The sequence below is a fragment of the Botrytis sinoallii genome (assembly GCF_014898435.1).
Source record: "Botrytis sinoallii strain Bc 23 chromosome Unknown BSIN_013, whole genome shotgun sequence".
Taxonomy (NCBI): Eukaryota; Fungi; Ascomycota; class Leotiomycetes; order Helotiales; family Sclerotiniaceae; genus Botrytis; species Botrytis sinoallii.
Window position 1 is genome coordinate 286,113 of NW_024066040.1, and position 17,035 is coordinate 303,147.

Here is a 17,035-nt window from a genome sequence, read left to right on the forward strand (position 1 = left end):
CTCGATGAAATGTTACAGGGTTCTTACTTTATATTTCGAGCTTTTTGGGATATCTGAGCAAAGTTGTAGAAGAGATCTGGTTGCTGGGGTATAAACATGTGGAGAAAAAGCCCTTCGGTTATATGGTTCAACAAAGACTAGTGGTTATTTACTTGTATATGATAATTATGTGGATTTTAGAACTAGGTAGAGTAAGTACGTAGATTTCACAATGACGGAGTAACTTTAGAACATAATTTAATTGCATTTAAGAATAATTATACTAAATACTGATGAAATTCTGCTAGACTCCACTCCTTCTAAGTCTTCGTGACAAATTTCTGAGCCAAACAGAGCGAAAGTGTGCTCGATTAGTCACTGCTATGAGTTTCCCAAAATGAGATGCCCCAGGACTCATTGATATCTCTCTCAATGGCCTTCAACATATCTTTGATTGTTGCTCCCTCTTGATGACATATGGCGCGATGAAAGCTATCTCGACCATTGTAAGTCCATGGAAGGGGTGGCACCCGACGGTCATAAGCAGTTGTTACGATAAGGTCCTTAACTGACACAATAAAGCCACTGCCATCTCCCTTTCCTTTGAGCTCTGATGGTCCCCTGTGATACGCTCAGTCTCGCAAACTGCTGTGCATATACTCCAGCCAGAATTGTCGCCGCGCTTCGCACAAGCCCTGGGGGTGATGCGGTGTAGTACACACTATTCTTTCAGGGTCAAACCAACCACCAATGTCGTTGTGGCTTTCTTCATTCCATTCACCCATGATATAATCATGAATGATGAAGTGTGCCATGTCTTCGTACCAGTTGACTTTGTCGTGCAGTGGCTGTGGAAAGAATGGTGTGTGGTAAACAAAATTATACTTAAACGGCATGGTCATGTTGTAATAGTCCATATGCCGTTGTGGTAAGGCAAATTCTTGCTCCCATTTATCGCCGTATACTGCACGGGAAAGGAACAAAATGTTTGTTGGTGTCTCCCAGTATTCTGAACCAACCGTAGTTAAATTTAGGGCCGCGATGGTTTTTGGAGAGGCAACTCTGTAGTCGCCTCCAATCCAGTTCTTCAATAGAGGTGCGAGCTCCAATCTCTGGCCTAGACAAAGATTCATTTGCATACGCCATGTCGTGCCATCTTGTACCCATCCTTCTTGTTTTGCGAGGAACGCTAGATAGTCGTAAGAAATTTTGGCTGTTAGAGAGACACAAGTTAAGGTTGGGGTATCATTGGACCAATCGAGACAGTCGATGATTTGATACAATATCTCGGGTAAAATCCTTCGGGTTCCAACTATGGTACCGTCTCTCATTAGCAAAATGTAAATTGATACTCAAGCATCAGAGGGATATGCTACCTTGTTGAGATCCAGAAACTAAAGTTGTGGGAACTGTCTCTGTATCTGGTAAAGATGTTTCCAAGGCTATCTTTGTGGCATACTCTTTGGTGTTTGTTGCTCAGGCTCCGGGGTGACTCTTTGGTTTGAAGGATCCATTGTGAGCGAATTGATACCTTGTGAAATAGGATCAATGCGGTGTGCTTCTGGATTGCTGTCCATGATGTACAAAGTACGAAATCTGAGGAAATCCTAAGACAATCTGGATGTTAAATCTTTTTGTAGGTAGTTTTCGGGGTGAGAGAAAGATGCAAGTTGTAAGATGCAAGTTCTAAGTTCCAAATCTCAAGAACTTTATATACCAAGCTAACCCCAATCCACTGTACCAATCTATAAGCGAATCCGAAGCAAAAACAGTAACCGAAATTCTATATATACTAGCATAACCCAACAAATCACTTTACACATTGAAACGTTCATTCCAAACCTATCATTCATCATAACAGTTATAAAATAGAATATAGAATGTCACTTGGAGTTTGGACCTGTTCATACAGGATTTGGAACTGACAGCCCTTTGACTATCCCCTATCAATGGCCATAAGAATTGGTTTTAGTATTGCAAGAGGTCATAGCTGATACAGCATCGTGGTTTATGAAGTAAGTCAGCAAGTTAATCACTTATTAGAACATTGAACATCAAACTTGAATAGGTATCGAAAGAAAAGAAAAAGATTACCTATTTCTTGGCTGTTTATATTAGATGAATAAAGGAACTTCAATGTCCATGAGAATTGACAGTCACTTTATGAAGAAACTGTATGAAAATACGATTATGCAAATTCACTATATAACTCCCAATCTCACTAGCTATTCTCATTGTTCCTTGATTTATCCATTGATGGATCACATACAAGAGACTATTATCCGAGAATAACACATGTCCAGAGACCTGAATCTTCTTTGCACCGTTAGTCCTTTGGCATTTAAGAATTAGCAAATGCCCGGAACGTTCAGGGCATTAAATACAAGCAATGATGCAAACAAACGGGAAATGCTTGCTCGTGCCAACCTAACACAAAAACAATCAGTTTCAAATGAAGACTCATCTCAAGAAGAATTAACAAACAGAAAATAGTTTTATATTGATATCTTAATGCTCTAAAATTCATCTTTTGACTAGCACCGAATATACCCCTCTGTGATATACCTAACCCCGCAAACACCATCCTAAAATCTCGCTCTAGTTCTCAGTTATGTTCAATTCTTCAGGCAATCTTAATTAAAAAAAGCCCTACTCCTTGCTGGAATTGCAGAGAAAGGGTTGCCTCACTATATGGAAAACGGGGAGATTCAATCGGTGCATCCGAAGCACTTCTTACATTGCCATCAATATGCCGGGAAGCCAGGTACGCCAGGTGTTCGGAAAGATCAAAATCACAAAGATATCTTTCAATCGCTACCGATTGTGGAAAACCTAATTTCGTCACTTGATATCTTGGTCGGTCGGATAAAATCCCAAAAGGCTTGAAACTCTGTTTGATCATCCAAGTCAGTTGCTTTTCCGTTATTTCACACTCCAAAAGTAGAAAAATTGGCCACAAAACACGTTGTTCTTCAAATCCTTGGTATCTAGGGCAATCCGGCTTTCTTTTACAAGAATGCCCATTCGCCCTATATTTCCGATCACGTGTGAATTTATAGAAATGATCTTGCAATTGTTGTCCTGGTCCACAAGTCTTTTTGTTATTCAAAAAACGATTCGATGGATCAAAGACGTAGTTGCCACTATCGCTCCATGAGATCATGTCGGAAGACGTAAGAAGGCTCCCATCTTTATACTTCCCGGGACTGTGATGCAATGGTCCAGAGTAGGATACCTTAAATACTCTGCGAAACTTCCATTCTTTGGCCAGGACATGAGGATCAAGCCTGGATGGATTGTCAGACTTTGAGTTATTTGTTCCAAATAGCAGCCATTCCAGAATTTCAGTTGCTGCTTGATGGTGAGATTTCAGATGGTCCCTAAAGTGGTGCATTCGATCGAGAACCCGATAGTCTCTCAAAATATCTTCTCTGGTGAGAGGCGCACCACATTCAGTACAACGTTTCCAGCGAGATTCAAAGCGAAGCTTTTTGTTTCCTTTCGTATGCACTTCCAGCCGACGTCGCTGCCAGTCGGAAGGTTGCCCAAGCTCTCCTGAACATCCTGGATGCGGACGAGAATGATAATACTCTCGAGGACTTCTATATCTGATTTAGCATTAAGTAAAGACCTCCTGAAATACAACAAAGCATACCTTTGTGAGTTGAATGTGATTTTCGGAGGCTGCCTCTTGATTCTAATATTTTCCGAACTTATTTTGTGATTCGGACTATCCCTCTCTTCGCACGTACTCATCATTGACTGTCCTCAAAGGCCTTATTAGAAACATGCAGATAGTTCCAAAACGGAGTGGGAGGGTTATTTATGAAATGGGTACATATATCATCGTTAAGGGGAATTTGATAATGATGAGAGCTGAGAATAATCAACTTACCCATTTGCAACGTCGCCAAAGCTGCGCTTTCTTGGAAGACTCTCGACACCGTGTTTGTTGGCTCAGAGCGTAAAGACTCATCACCAGTAGAATATGAGTTGCTGGTGGATTCGTTTTCATAGGCTTCATGGCCAGAGTTGTTTCGTTTCATACCCTGTCGACCTCTTCGAGGGCGATTGACGTAGCTCGTAATTGAGTTCGAGCAATGTTCCTCATATTCGTAATTATACTGACCCCATCCACCTTCATTATTATCCCAGTCCAAGTAGCTATTATTTGATAGTTCGCAAGAATTGCTGCTGTTACTGTTAGTCGTAGAGTAATTGCTTTGCATAGCTGAATATGTAGGATACCTTCCTCTGCCATGTTGGTGCAAATTATCGTCATCATCATCGTCATCGTCATCATCATCGTCATTTCTTGGTGATAAGCCTGGCTCGTCCGCGGGTTTTCGTCGGGGATTGTGTAATAAGGGATTCCACTTTGAGATATCAGCACCGCTTTTGAAATGCTCGGCAACGTGATGTTTTCTCTCTTCCCAATCTTTGAAGTGGTATGTACAGAAACCACAGTACCTTGGCCATTTTGTTTTGTGATTGTATGTCCAGGCTGCAGAGGTTGTGTCAAGTCCAGGACGATGATGAACTTCGACTAGATGAGATTGAAAGTGATCAGTCTTTGCTCCTGTGAAAGTTTTTCCCTTTCTTCTTGCTTCGATGCAATTCAAGCTATGACTTCGCACTTCCTCAATTGTTGAGAATGCTAAAGAGCAGTAAGTGCAACAAGGATTTGAATCGTCGTCTGATTGTAGTTCGGCGCAGAGCATACACATATAACGCTTCTGTGGCCAATGTTTCTCGGATTCTTCGTGTCGAATCCAATCGGACTTTCTGCTTGTAGCATATGGACATCGTTCGTCTCCAGGTCCATATGTACATGAATAGGTAGGCGACAAAGGCTGAAGTGGTCTAGGTGATTCTTCATCCGATTGAAGTTCCGAATCTTGAATACTGGATGGTGCAGTAGCCTGCCTTCCAAGGTGAACATACTGTTCCTCAAATACAGAGCTCGAAACTTCCGATAGTGGCATGTCAGAAAATGAGCCATATGCTGAATCCGCCTCCAAATCTGATGCCTCTGACATTGAGGAAGAATCAGATGCATCATCTGAGCAGATAGCCTCATCTATAAGCTTCTCCAACTGAAGAAAAAAGTACTCGGACTTTTGTCTGAAGTGTCTGGACGACTTGGAATAAGATTTCAGAGCCTTCTTTGCCTTCTCGAGTGGAGCAAATGCTTGAAACAGATGCGCTCTCCGTTCCCTCGCCCTTTTCCTGATAACAGAGGCACTGGCGGCCGAATGCTTTTTGGTTTTGCCAATGCGAGCAGATCCCTTGACTCGATTCGTAGCAACGGATAAGTGGGTATTTCTGGCGGGCGTGCAGGCATTGGATTTAGATTTCGATTTATTATTCAAGCTCGACATATGGTTGAGAGGCGGTTGAACAGGGGTAATTGCTTGACATGAGTCCTGACCCCGTTCAAGTTGAGTAGCATGAAGACCATGTACGATATTAGGAGTAAACCATGTGCCCGATTCGATCGGATCATTAAAAATGCAAGATTTGGTACATCCTGCATCAGATCATCCGGATCATTTGAAGAAACGTTCGATGCACCCAAGAATCCAGGGATTGACAACCAAGAATCCGCATTCCGTGATAAGGCTGTCGGAAATGTCTGCTCCGCCGAAGGTAAAGTCATTGTGAAGGTAGTGCTTATCGAGTTTCAGTATGATAAGTGAGATTGAATGAATTAATCGGGGAATGAGTCAAACGGTGTACACACAAATGGTGATCAAGTTGGACAATAAATGGTATTATAATGGTGGTAACATCGAGGGCACACAGAAAATCGAGGGCATACAGAATAGCAAGGGCGCAAAAGCGCCCGGGCACAAGGGCGTGCATCATGACTGAGGACGACGAGGCGGACGAGGAGTATAAACCAATCAACTAGTAAGAATCTACAAAGGGAATGAATGGGTATTAACGGTGGCTTTCCTTTCGTGTGAGTACATTGATTAATCTACAATCCTCAGGATGATACCTAGTTGTGAAGTTTATGTCCATTTATGATGACTAATCTTTAGTGAGAGTGGTAGTTTGGTGGAACAAATTGGAAAATAAAGTTTAATGGTAGCGACTAGGTACATGCACGCAATAGCTGGAAGCACAAAAACATGAGCACGGAAGAGATTCTTAGGTATGGATATAACCCAATTCCTGATATTACCCGTGCAAAATTATGCTAAAAATAATGCGATGCTATGCTATAAAAAGAAAACAATGTCCAAAGACCACGATGCAGACGGGTATATGCTCAATGAAAATCCAACCTTGCGGTATACCTGTATCCAAACTCCAAGCAATGCAAAGTATGATATGCAATTTCTTCACGACACGACACAAATCAAAGTGCCCAGTGAACCTTCTTCTTCGGCTTCGGACTCTCTACAGCCTGACTGAGAACCATCGAGGGCATCTTTCCACCTTCCCTCGTTTCCTCTTCGTCCTCACCCTCCTCCTTTATAGACCTCAGGTCAGGACTAGGTTCGCGCCATGAGTGTGGTCTTCTTAAAGGCAAGCTTCGTGTCTGGCCTCGACCGCGGCCTTGTGGAGGTGTTGGCCGTGCCTTTGCTCGACCTCGGCTGGTTGTAAAATCAGAAATAGAGATTCCGAGTCCTTTGAGCTGTTGATCCATTCGGTGTGCAGCCCGTGATTCCCTTCCATTTCCATGCACTTTTGTAAAGTCTTTCAAGCTAAGAGGCATGGGAAATCCAAGCAAAATATCCTCCTCATCATCTAATGGCGCCCGCTGTAAGGACGACGGAGAAATTTCCCGGACTTCAGATTTTCCTTCATCATCGGACATGATACCGGCAGAGAAGTCATCGATATCGTCATCTGTGATCTCGTCTGGCGATGTGAGGAAATAGGAGAATGGGTCTTCATCGATCGCATCAATATCTGCGTTGTTTTCACGGAGATGAATAATGGTTGGAGGCCAGGAGTCCCGGCGCTGGAGCTCATTGAAAGGCATTGTGTGTAATTTGAGTGATAGACAGGAGATTAAAGCCTTCAATAGATCCGGCTCAAGGCCGGTCTGTGTACTTGTGGCGAATGCGGGGAACTTGGTGATCTGAACTCGAAAAGTGTTCGAATGTGGAGATTCCTGCGATTATAAAGGGCAGGAATGGGTACAGAAATCAAGGACGTATTCGGAAGGACATGTTCACTTTATAGTCAGTCATGCAGTAGAATCGCAAGAGGAACTAGTCATCCTTTTTCGTATTGCGCCTTGTTAGATAAGGGCATGTGGGAATATGTGAATCATCTTTTAGTGAGACATCACACCCACACCACGAAATTCTCCAAAATCATATAGGCAGTATTAAGAGTGTGAAGCGTGTGAAAACCTTGGAAATAACATTAAAAGGGTAATTAAGAATGCAAAGACGGAAAGAAAAGAATTCAAGTGTGACTCCTTAATGATTTAGTTTCGCGCAAAGGGCGTCTCGTTGGATGATGCTCGTGATTGTTTGGTCAATCAGAATTGTAAGCCTGTCACTTTGTCCGGTGACTAAAATCGGATTGTGAAGCCACAGGCACATTCATGGTTCAATCAAGAACTTTGAATGGTCAAAAAGAAGTAAAAGAATTACCCGGGTAATCCGCATTCTCGTTCTAATGCAGGTGTAAATGATCAAATATCGATCACCGTGGCATTAAGTATCCATAAAATCTGCACGCTGATGATTAGATTTTGAGAGGGCATTCGCATTCGTATTGTTTACGATGAAGTGGTTGGGTGATGAGGTGATGAGGTTGGGAAAGTTGCGATTTGCGAGTGCAGATACCAGTGTCAGTGCCCCTCTCGCACTAAACTCCATTTGATTTTTCGTCATGTGATGCTTTGTAGATTTTATATTCCTGCCCTCTTATTTGCCCATCCACACATTGTTGCATATCGCGTTTCTACAAATAAAGTGATTACGTATCCCGAGACTTGAGAATAGCCCCCTCATTGTCATCAAGATCGGATCATATGACCCGTAACTCAAATACCTTACTGTCTGACAAATAACCTACCTTCCTCTACCTTGGTACTTACCTATAGCTATCTACAGCTATAGCTATACTGAATTCCTCATATGCTTCTACGCACAGCGACGTGCAAAACTCCATCGGGTCATTTGATGCTGATGTGTTTTTAAGAACTATATCAACAGTTCTATCATGACATAAACTTGTTCCTGCAGCTTCAATTTTCCAATTTTTCTCATGTCTTTGGGATTACCCCTGGACTCTTGCACACGAACACATTCATCGTGGGTTGTAAGACGAAAAACACGATTACTCAATCGTCATATCACTAGGTTGAGCTTGATCAGACGTTGACAGCAAACCATTGTGGATTCAGTCATTGATTCCAAAAATACATTAACCTCTTACTCCACTCATCATAACGATATGACCCGTGAGGAGAGTTTATCTGATTTCGAAGGAGAAAGACTTGTCGTCTCCACTCCTTCCGATGATAAGAAGTCGATCTCGATTCCCATTCGAGTTCTTACTCACAACATTCGTTATGCAACGGAATCTCCATTCAAAGGAGAGGAACTTTGGTCGGTTCGATGTCCTCGATTGTGCTCCGAACTAGTGTTTAATTCCACTATCCCCGAGACTTTTATCTGTCTGCAAGAGGTTCTCCACTCTCAACTCATCGACATTCACAATGCCCTGAATGAAGGTCCTGGAAGTCAGTGGTCTCGTCTTGGAGTTGGGAGAGACGATGGCAAAGAGGCCGGAGAATATTCTCCCATCTTTTATCGTCCAGCGGTGTGGCATCTTGTTCTCTATAAAACATTCTGGCTCAGCGAGACTCCAGAGAAGCCTAGCTTTGGTTGGGATGCCGGTTCTATCAGATTACTGACTATAGGCATATTCATGCATCGCAAGACAAACGAGATTGTTATTATAATGAGTACTCACCTGGATAACGCTGGTTCTATTTCTCGACAAAAGAGTGCTGAAATTATTTTGGAGAAGGTCAATCATTACAAAAGTATTTATACTCCCGCTGCACTACTGCTTGCTGGGGATTTCAACAGTCCTCCAGACGATGGAGCCTACAAGACAATGACATCGTCAACTTCAGGTATGGCAGATGTTCGAGATCTTGTCCCTATGAAGAAACGGTACGGGAATGAAATGACGTTTACGTCGTTTGGATATGTGGACAACACACCAACTCGAATCGACTTTATTTTCTCTGCAAAAGATACGCCAGTCGAATACGGAACCTATGCGGTGTTGAGCAATCGTTATGATGATGGGGTATATCTTTCGGATCATAGAGCAGTCGTGGCTGATATTGAGGTATCTACGACTCAACCTGGGCAATGAAGTCGTAATAGCGATTCGACTACTTCTGTCATTGACTCACCATTTTCTGCAAGGTATTTGAGAAATCTGAAGGAATCGTCATCAAACCGAGTCATTCTCCAGGCACCCGAACACTTCAATGGTTCTGGTTGCCTATGATAGTATGTTTTATGTCCACCCCAGAAAATGATACTCTTATAGGAAAGGGGGAGATTACGAAAGGAACGGCTTTTTGATTGTTGAGCCTGAATTGATCTATGGGTGAAAGAGCGAAAAGGGGTGTTTATCCCATGTTCGATGATTCATGGTCTCATCATTGCTTCGTTCATGAATGTGCGATGTAAGAACAGCTATTTCGTTCCTATTTATTATACCAAATTGCCATCTTATTGATTCAAGACTTCCAACCAAATTAACTCATCAATATCTATGAGAGTACAACTTCTTCAGAAAGCTTCCCGATGCTCTCATTATACCCTTGCATTTGCGTGTTTATGTGAGATGAGGCGATTTATTTTTATCTCTATTCATATTTCCGTATATCCGGAGGTTATAAGCCACAGGGTATCCCCACCGTGATCTGACCGATCATCATTTGTCTCATTTACGAGCAACAATCAAGAATCGCGATAATGAGTCTGAAGATTAATGAACATTAGACATCAAACATCAAATGTACCCTAGCAACCATCAATAATTGTGCAATGAGGAATGCACGTGCTTGCGAAGCTTGCAGAGCAAGTAAAAATCGATGCTTCTTTGCCGATGACACTACAATATGCCAGAGGTAATCCCAATGTTTAATCTATTGTCCCCATAGGTTACAATTACTAATTACAGACAGATGCGACCAAGCCAAAAGTCGATGTGTCGTTCGAGAGAAAGCCAGACCAAGACGTGCTCGACGTACTGTACGTCCAGAGAGTAGTACAAAATTAGATGATACCGGAAGCCCATTATCATCCGCCCCCTCGCTTTCTGCTGATAACCCCTCGAAAGATGGGGTGTTTTCTCTTGATCTTCCCACAACAATATATCATGATTCAGCCAAAGACACTGAAATTCTTCAGAACCATCATAAACGGGTCTTCAAAGAAGATAAATCGCGATCGCCTAGCCCATTGAAGGGTACACTACCCGTACCATCCAAATACATCTCCGGTCGCAAACTCACATTATCCCAAGCGACACACCTCCTAGATTCCTATATTCCCAAACTTCCATTTTTCCCTTTCGTCACTCTCCCCGCAAACCCCACAATTCGGACCCTGTCCCAACAATCTCCTTTCCTGCTTTTGGCCATCCTCACCACCGCCGCTAGCCCACATCCATACCTCCACCATCAGCTAGACCAGGAGTTCCGTCGTGTGTTAAGTCTCAAATTAATCGTCGAGTCGCAAAAGTCCCTTGACTATCTTCTTGGTCTTCTAGTATATATAGCCTGGTATCCCGTGCATACCAAACCACAACACAATCCATGTCTTACTTACATGAACCTCGCCAATTCCTTGGCTTTAGACTTAGGACTCGATCAAGCAGAGCCTCAAACTGCTCTGTTTCGAGAATTTGATTTGAAGGGACTTGTGGATAGCGATGGCGCGTGGACGATGGAGGCTAGAAAAGCTTACATGGGATGTTATGTTTTGGGCTCTCAGTTAGTGACATCTCTTTGGATATAACTCTCTGTCTATATACTAACTTACAGTGAAAAGTCTTTCTAAGGGATTCAATAAACCACAAACCATGTCCTACGAGAATCTTCTTCCTAGTAATCCGAATACCTTTATTCCGTCACACATGACCACACCGGCAACAGCTATTGTGATACTTGAGCGTGTGGCTGATCGTATCAACGATGCATGGACCGCAAAGAACTATCCACAAATGGACGTCTTCAGCACCGACTTGTACGTCCAATTATTCACCTCTGAACTAGACACCTGGAAACGAAATGTACCAGAATCAATTACTTCTTCACGTGAGCTCCTTTCAACCTCCCGGAAATTAGATGTAAAGCAAAACACTAACAAACCCCAGCACTCCTCGCTCTATATTACAAACACACCCATTTCTCAATCTACGCCCACTCCCTCCGTCTTCTCCGTCGTCCCTACCGTCCCTTCGTCCCCGGAACCACAGAAGCCATTCCCTCCCCCGAACATCTCAACATCTGTCTCCGTCTCGGCGCATCCTACTTCCAACATCTTCTCTCACTCCCCACTTCAGACTACACCCATTTCAATCTGATTCACTGGTCACAACTCGTACACTCCCTCGTCGGACTCGTACGACTCACATTCGTGCTCGCACACGTGGAAAACTGGTCTGCGGAAACGACGCGCGAGAAAGTGGGGCTGAGTATGTATTTAGAAGCATTATGTTTTAGACTCAGTAGTCTTTCATCGAATTCACAAGTTTCTTCCGGTGCGGATATCGAATCTAGGGAAAGTGGGACGAGGGACGAGGGAAGTAGTAATGGAAAGAGAAAACACTATGATAAATATTTCGTGATGCATGGGATGTTGACTACGCTTAAGAAAACGTGGGAGCAGAGAGTAGAAACGATAGTTCCGAAAGCGACAGTGATTTCTAGGGGAAAATGTCCAATGTTTGATCCGGAGATGGCGCCGCTATTAGAGAACACAAATATGAATTTCGATTTTGGAGACATGGCGGCTTGGGATGATGGTTTTGGGGAGGGAATGGCGGAATGGGATGTGGATATGGGGGATATTGGGATGGGTACTTCTACCTGTACAGGTATTAAGACACCGGGAGATGGAGAGACGGGTTTAAAAACGATTAGTAGTCATGCTGGAACACCTGGGGTAATTGGAACTGGAATGTCAATGTCGGATGGAGGATTAGAGCAGCAGCGAGGTGCAGGCACACTGTATCATGATTTATGGGCAACAATGACATGTTCATGGTCCGAACAATCTCCTAGATGGCCGACACAGATGGTTCCTGAAAGCACTGGTACTAGTAGTAATGAGGCGATTTTCGGGTATCAAGTTAATGAAAGTTAGGGATGGTTTTAGCAAGAGGGACAAGCCAATAATGTCAGGGAAGTACAGAACCCTTTCAGGACTCTGAATATATGTTATTTCTTCTATAGTGTGTATCCTCTTATTCTCTATTTTTACAAAAAGTCAAGAGTACAATGGCAAATCTCAGACTAAAATTAAAAGAACAACCATACCCAATATCTACCCCCTCTCCCCTCATCTCAGGCTTTCAGATCATCAAATGAAGACGAGGTAAACCGTACCCTTGCCCAGAAATCATGAACAACCTTATCCTTCCTTACCATATTTCTCCCATTTCCCTGCAATTGTCCCCCTCTGCCACAAAAGAAGTAGAGTCCTGACTGTAAGTATCCGTCCATGAATTAAAACATCCCATCCCATCCCATACAAAATCAATCTCCATCTCCTTACCACAAAATCCATAGCTCGACCATCACCTCCTCCTTTTCCTCGACCATCACCTCCTCCTTTTCCTCCTCCCCAGCCGGATCATCACCACATCATCTTTTCACACCTCTCCCAGTTCTTAGAGAAATACAAATCTCAGTTTCTGAGCTTTTCAGTTTCTGAGCCAGCGGAGGGTGTAAAAGAGCCGGTGTCCAATTTCTTTTGAAATGCCAATGAAACATTCTAATCGCTATATACAACACATTTGACGCGAAGGCCATTCTCGGACACGCAGATTCGAGTTTATATGAATCGCAGCTATTCTAAAAGGGATATGGATTGGAATCTATTCTGATGATATGTTTCATGGAAGCGAAAGTCAGATTTTCAACATTAGATTTCACTTTTCACTTTTTGCTCTGGCAAAGTTCATTCGGCTGTAATACTAATAAACTAGCTTTGAATGAAGCCTCCACTACCGATATTAAATCATGACAATTGTTGACCATTTACATTTCATCGAATATCCATCAATTTTCCTTCGAATTCCTGTGTCTCTCTCTATCTCTCTTAAAAGATTCCTTTACTACACTTCTCTCCAACAAAGGGGTACTAGTCCCACCTTCTTCATCCTCCACCAATCTGAAATCCCATTTCGGTGGCGCTTCATTGATCCCCGGATATAAATCAACCGGCAAATAATCTCCTACATCAAATTTGAAATGATTCCTCTCCTTCACATCCGTTTCATATATCTTATTGATTTGCTCCATTGCCTTCTTGGCTATCGATCTCGCTTTCTCCTCAGCAACTGTACGGCGGTGAACTTCGAGTATGAGGCCGTCATAAGAGGAAAGATAGTTTTCATAGAAAAGTCGCATTCCCTCCAGTTCATTCATTTGTTCATTTATCTGCACCTTAGTATCTTCCCACCTAGCTCTGAAATCATGACCCGCGAGAATATATCTTGGGAGTCGCTGATATACACCCTCTAGAGTTTTGTATACGCTCGCAGTATGCTTGAATTGTTCAATGAGAAGTGAAACATAGTTAAGGATGGCATCATGTTTGGCCTCCATTTCATTTTGACGATCGTGAAGTTCCATAACCACATCTTCAACTTCTGCGGCATCTTTTTCGAGGATGGAAAACATTTCTTCGCGCTCATGTTCAGTGAGGGGTGCTTCGTTTATGTCATCGTGAGAGTTGGTCATCACACCAGAGACGGATACCGGTTCGGCGCCTGGTGGTGGATTGGAAGCCGCATTTCGGACAGCGGCATATCCTCCCTCTGTATGTCTGATTGCATTCAAGCATAGGTCGAAATGACTTGAAAGTGATGAGAGTAAGGAAGCCATTTCTTGCGCGTGCCCTTCAAGTGTATATAAGTGATTTGGTATTGGGGAACGAGACGAAGGCTTTCCTTTGCCATTCTTGAACCCCGATTTTAAGCTGCGTATATCGCTGTCAAAAGAAAGTATTGATGTACCGAACGCTGCTTCTGCTTCCTGAATCGAAAGTCAACAATGCAAACGCCCGGAAAGATTCAAAAGAAGTTCTGTTACCTTTGACTCATCGATCAACTCCTTTAGCCCATCTCGCATTTTCTCCACGCCTTGCTCATCAACAAAGTCCAATAAATTTCTAGGTTCCTCGCCCGCCGGTCGAAAAGCCGCATCCACCATTGTCGATCGTAGCTTATCCATCGTGGATACAAGACGAGCATCTGCGGCATCGAGATTTTGTAGGACATTCTGTGCATATTGTGATTAACCCTGCACATCACTGCTTTGGTTCGATGACTTACGCTGAAATCTTCCTGGCCATCACTATACACTAACTCTACAGTTTTCCTTACCTTCAACAAGGTTTTCATCTGCTCATTGATACCACTTTGTAAAAACCTGGTTTTAGCTTGCAATATGGCACTCTCCTCCAATGCATTCTTTGCCGAAGTGACGATTTCATTGGCACGCCATACTGTACTAATAGATGATAGAGAACGCTTGGAAGCAAGAAGATGCGATACTAAGGTTTCGAGAGGGATTTCCAACCCCTGATTTGAATGAGCGGGAGGTGGCGGATTTACAGTAGATATTGAGGTATGACTCTGACTTCCCGGTGCATTGGGTGAAGATGCCATAGTTAGGTTACAAACACACAGCGTTGTGGTAGATGTTAAATGTTGGTCGGCAGGATAAAGAGCAGCAATAGTAATATTTCACAATGGAAATTTGGACATCAATAAATGTTTCGACCTCGTGATAGCCAAGAATAATATATTATTTATTGATTCAATATGAATATCTATATCGTACGGCAGAGGTATATCAAAGGTGGTGGTTGGTAAATAGAATGTTATAATCTTGGAATGATAAACATCTTGAGGATATCAATTGATGATGCTGAATTGACTTGCAGCTCAGTGCAGTTCTCGGCAAGACCCGGCGCTAAAAGGAGCTATGATCCCTCACCACAACTGATCCTTCCCTGGGCCTTAAGCGACATTCATTCAGCTCAGCGCATAGTCAGATTTCATGAAATTCAATCAACTGAGATACCTTGGATTCGATGGCACAAACCTTAGGAGATAACACCTTAAGTGTCAAGCAATCGCTTTTTGCTTTCCAAGAGAGAAGAAGACCAGAACCGCTTCGTACTTAGTACTTACTTCTAGCCCAATTTCTTCACCTTATCATCCTTCAGGAACTTTCGCAATTGGTACTTCGTTTGTGTGTAACTCATTGAGAACTAATCCCATTGAACTCGCATGCATTTGGTATCAATTTCATACGAGTATCCCTCTCACGGGTCAAAAGAACAAGTTTGGAATATCAAAATTATCGGCAAGATTCCAGGCACGAGTCGAGGGGAAAGCATTCGAAGAGAAGTTCTATCGTAGGACAGACGAAGCATTATGGAATGGAAGACAAGAAGAAGCTAAGTTCGATAACCTTAAATTTCAGCCGACCGAAGTTTCAACTGCGTCAGTGAGGACGAATTTCGGGTTTGAAAACATTCTCCCTTGGAGCTCTCTACTTGATTCCGCATGCAAGCACCAGGTGGCCAAGCTTACCATGCCCAAGAGTACGAAACCAGTCCATATTGAACTGATGGTCAGGTTTCCACTGAGGACATACGTGATATCTAACACCTTTGATAAATCGCTATAGAAGCACGGCGGGGAGACTTGCAGCTTTAAATCAAGCATTAACACAATTTGCACAAAGGCTCGGGACGGGTTTTGAGTCAACCACCAATCACGTGGCTTGATCTACCTCCCTTGCATTTCAATCTTTGCCAAAAGAAAACACACGACGTTAGCACACCCTACCCAGATACTGGCAGAAATTATTGATGTTTCCGTATCTAGGCATTGTCGAGGCTGAATTATGCTTGATTATTCACCAAACTAACAAGGATCAAATCCGAAAAGGTCTCAGTACTGTCAAATACGGGCAAGTTCATCATGCAGGATCTTCACCAATCCAAAAACATGTTCTCAGCTGATTTATATATAGAACTTAAGGCTGGTTTTCTTCTTTCTAGAATCCATTATTCCATCCCTCGAAGAAATAGCAATGCGAAGATATACGAAGCAGGCATTCTATCTGGATATAGCCAGTCGTGATATATTCAATCCGGAGGCAGGAGTTACGGGACCAGGTATGCAAGCACAGAACGCATAAGTACGCACCACACAGGTAATACAACGAGCGGTCTTTAGAAAACGTGACAACCATAGAACCCGCGATCCTACGTACCCAGACAAGATGAGCAAGGTAAATTCAGAAACTTCAATTCGGGGAACGTCAAACGAAGAATGTGATTTGTTCCTTTCCAATTATTACGAGCCCACTACATCGGCCCTGGAAATCCCCTACGCCGAGGATCTTCCCTTCGGCTTCAACCTGGAGGTCGATCCCGCTTCAATATCCTTGAAGTCTCGCTCGTGTGGTTCCGGCAAGCCACAACTCCTTTATGTCGGCAGTGGCCCGAAGTCGAAATAACTCCATCTTCCAGAAAAAAAATGGTCTCACAAAGATGATTTCTTTTTTTCCTTCGGGATATCGGTTATTCATATCCGATGTTTCTACAGACAGATAGGTTTGTAGCTAGTATATTGGATGTCAATCCTAATTCAAATGTAAAGTCTCACTATCATACCTTCGCGATATCGTTTGGCGAAGAGTACTCGTAGGGATCGCAGGGCCCAGCCGCTAAATTGGTGGTTAAATCCACTGAACCACCAATTGTCATTGATGTATATCTCGATAGCTCTAGTTAGTCTGACTCGG

At 43.0% G+C, this 17,035-nt stretch overlaps 8 protein-coding genes across 8 annotated transcripts; 4 read left to right on the forward strand and 4 right to left on the reverse strand.

The window, feature by feature from the left end:
- Positions 1-350: 350 nt before the first annotated feature.
- On the reverse strand, positions 351-1,556 carry EAF02_007551 (uncharacterized protein; the record flags this gene model as incomplete). Its single annotated transcript, XM_038903599.1, has 3 exons — positions 351-600; positions 670-1,291; positions 1,439-1,556. The coding sequence occupies 3 exons, from the start codon at positions 1,554-1,556 to the stop codon at positions 351-353; spliced, it is 990 nt and encodes a 329-aa protein (XP_038756413.1).
- A 1,107-nt stretch (positions 1,557-2,663) lies between these two features.
- EAF02_007552 (uncharacterized protein) lies at positions 2,664-5,638 on the reverse strand (the record flags this gene model as incomplete). The annotated part of the gene is made up of 5 exons (XM_038903600.1): positions 2,664-2,666; positions 2,717-3,581; positions 3,635-3,746; positions 3,875-5,509; positions 5,554-5,638. The coding sequence occupies 5 exons, from the start codon at positions 5,636-5,638 to the stop codon at positions 2,664-2,666; spliced, it is 2,700 nt and encodes an 899-aa protein (XP_038756414.1).
- A 708-nt stretch (positions 5,639-6,346) lies between these two features.
- Positions 6,347-6,976, reverse strand: EAF02_007553 (uncharacterized protein; the record flags this gene model as incomplete). Its single annotated transcript, XM_038903601.1, has 1 exon — positions 6,347-6,976. One exon carries the CDS (start codon positions 6,974-6,976, stop codon positions 6,347-6,349), a length of 630 nt encoding a protein of 209 aa, XP_038756415.1.
- A 1,430-nt stretch (positions 6,977-8,406) lies between these two features.
- On the forward strand, positions 8,407-9,342 carry EAF02_007554 (uncharacterized protein; the record flags this gene model as incomplete). Its single annotated transcript, XM_038903602.1, has 1 exon — positions 8,407-9,342. The coding sequence occupies one exon, from the start codon at positions 8,407-8,409 to the stop codon at positions 9,340-9,342; it is 936 nt and encodes a 311-aa protein (XP_038756416.1).
- Positions 9,343-10,025: 683 nt separating this feature from the next.
- EAF02_007555 (uncharacterized protein) lies at positions 10,026-12,350 on the forward strand (the record flags this gene model as incomplete). The annotated part of the gene is made up of 4 exons (XM_038903603.1): positions 10,026-10,108; positions 10,166-10,975; positions 11,034-11,299; positions 11,359-12,350. The coding sequence occupies 4 exons, from the start codon at positions 10,026-10,028 to the stop codon at positions 12,348-12,350; spliced, it is 2,151 nt and encodes a 716-aa protein (XP_038756417.1).
- Positions 12,351-13,267: 917 nt separating this feature from the next.
- On the reverse strand, positions 13,268-14,880 carry EAF02_007556 (uncharacterized protein; the record flags this gene model as incomplete). The annotated part of the gene is made up of 3 exons (XM_038903604.1): positions 13,268-14,245; positions 14,303-14,491; positions 14,545-14,880. 3 exons carry the CDS (start codon positions 14,878-14,880, stop codon positions 13,268-13,270), a joined length of 1,503 nt encoding a protein of 500 aa, XP_038756418.1.
- Positions 14,881-15,308: 428 nt separating this feature from the next.
- EAF02_007557 (uncharacterized protein) lies at positions 15,309-16,010 on the forward strand (the record flags this gene model as incomplete). Its single annotated transcript, XM_038903605.1, has 3 exons — positions 15,309-15,393; positions 15,444-15,744; positions 15,911-16,010. 3 exons carry the CDS (start codon positions 15,309-15,311, stop codon positions 16,008-16,010), a joined length of 486 nt encoding a protein of 161 aa, XP_038756419.1.
- Positions 16,011-16,318: 308 nt separating this feature from the next.
- Positions 16,319-16,747, forward strand: EAF02_007558 (uncharacterized protein; the record flags this gene model as incomplete). Its single annotated transcript, XM_038903606.1, has 2 exons — positions 16,319-16,403; positions 16,428-16,747. The coding sequence occupies 2 exons, from the start codon at positions 16,319-16,321 to the stop codon at positions 16,745-16,747; spliced, it is 405 nt and encodes a 134-aa protein (XP_038756420.1).
- Positions 16,748-17,035: the final 288 nt, after the last annotated feature.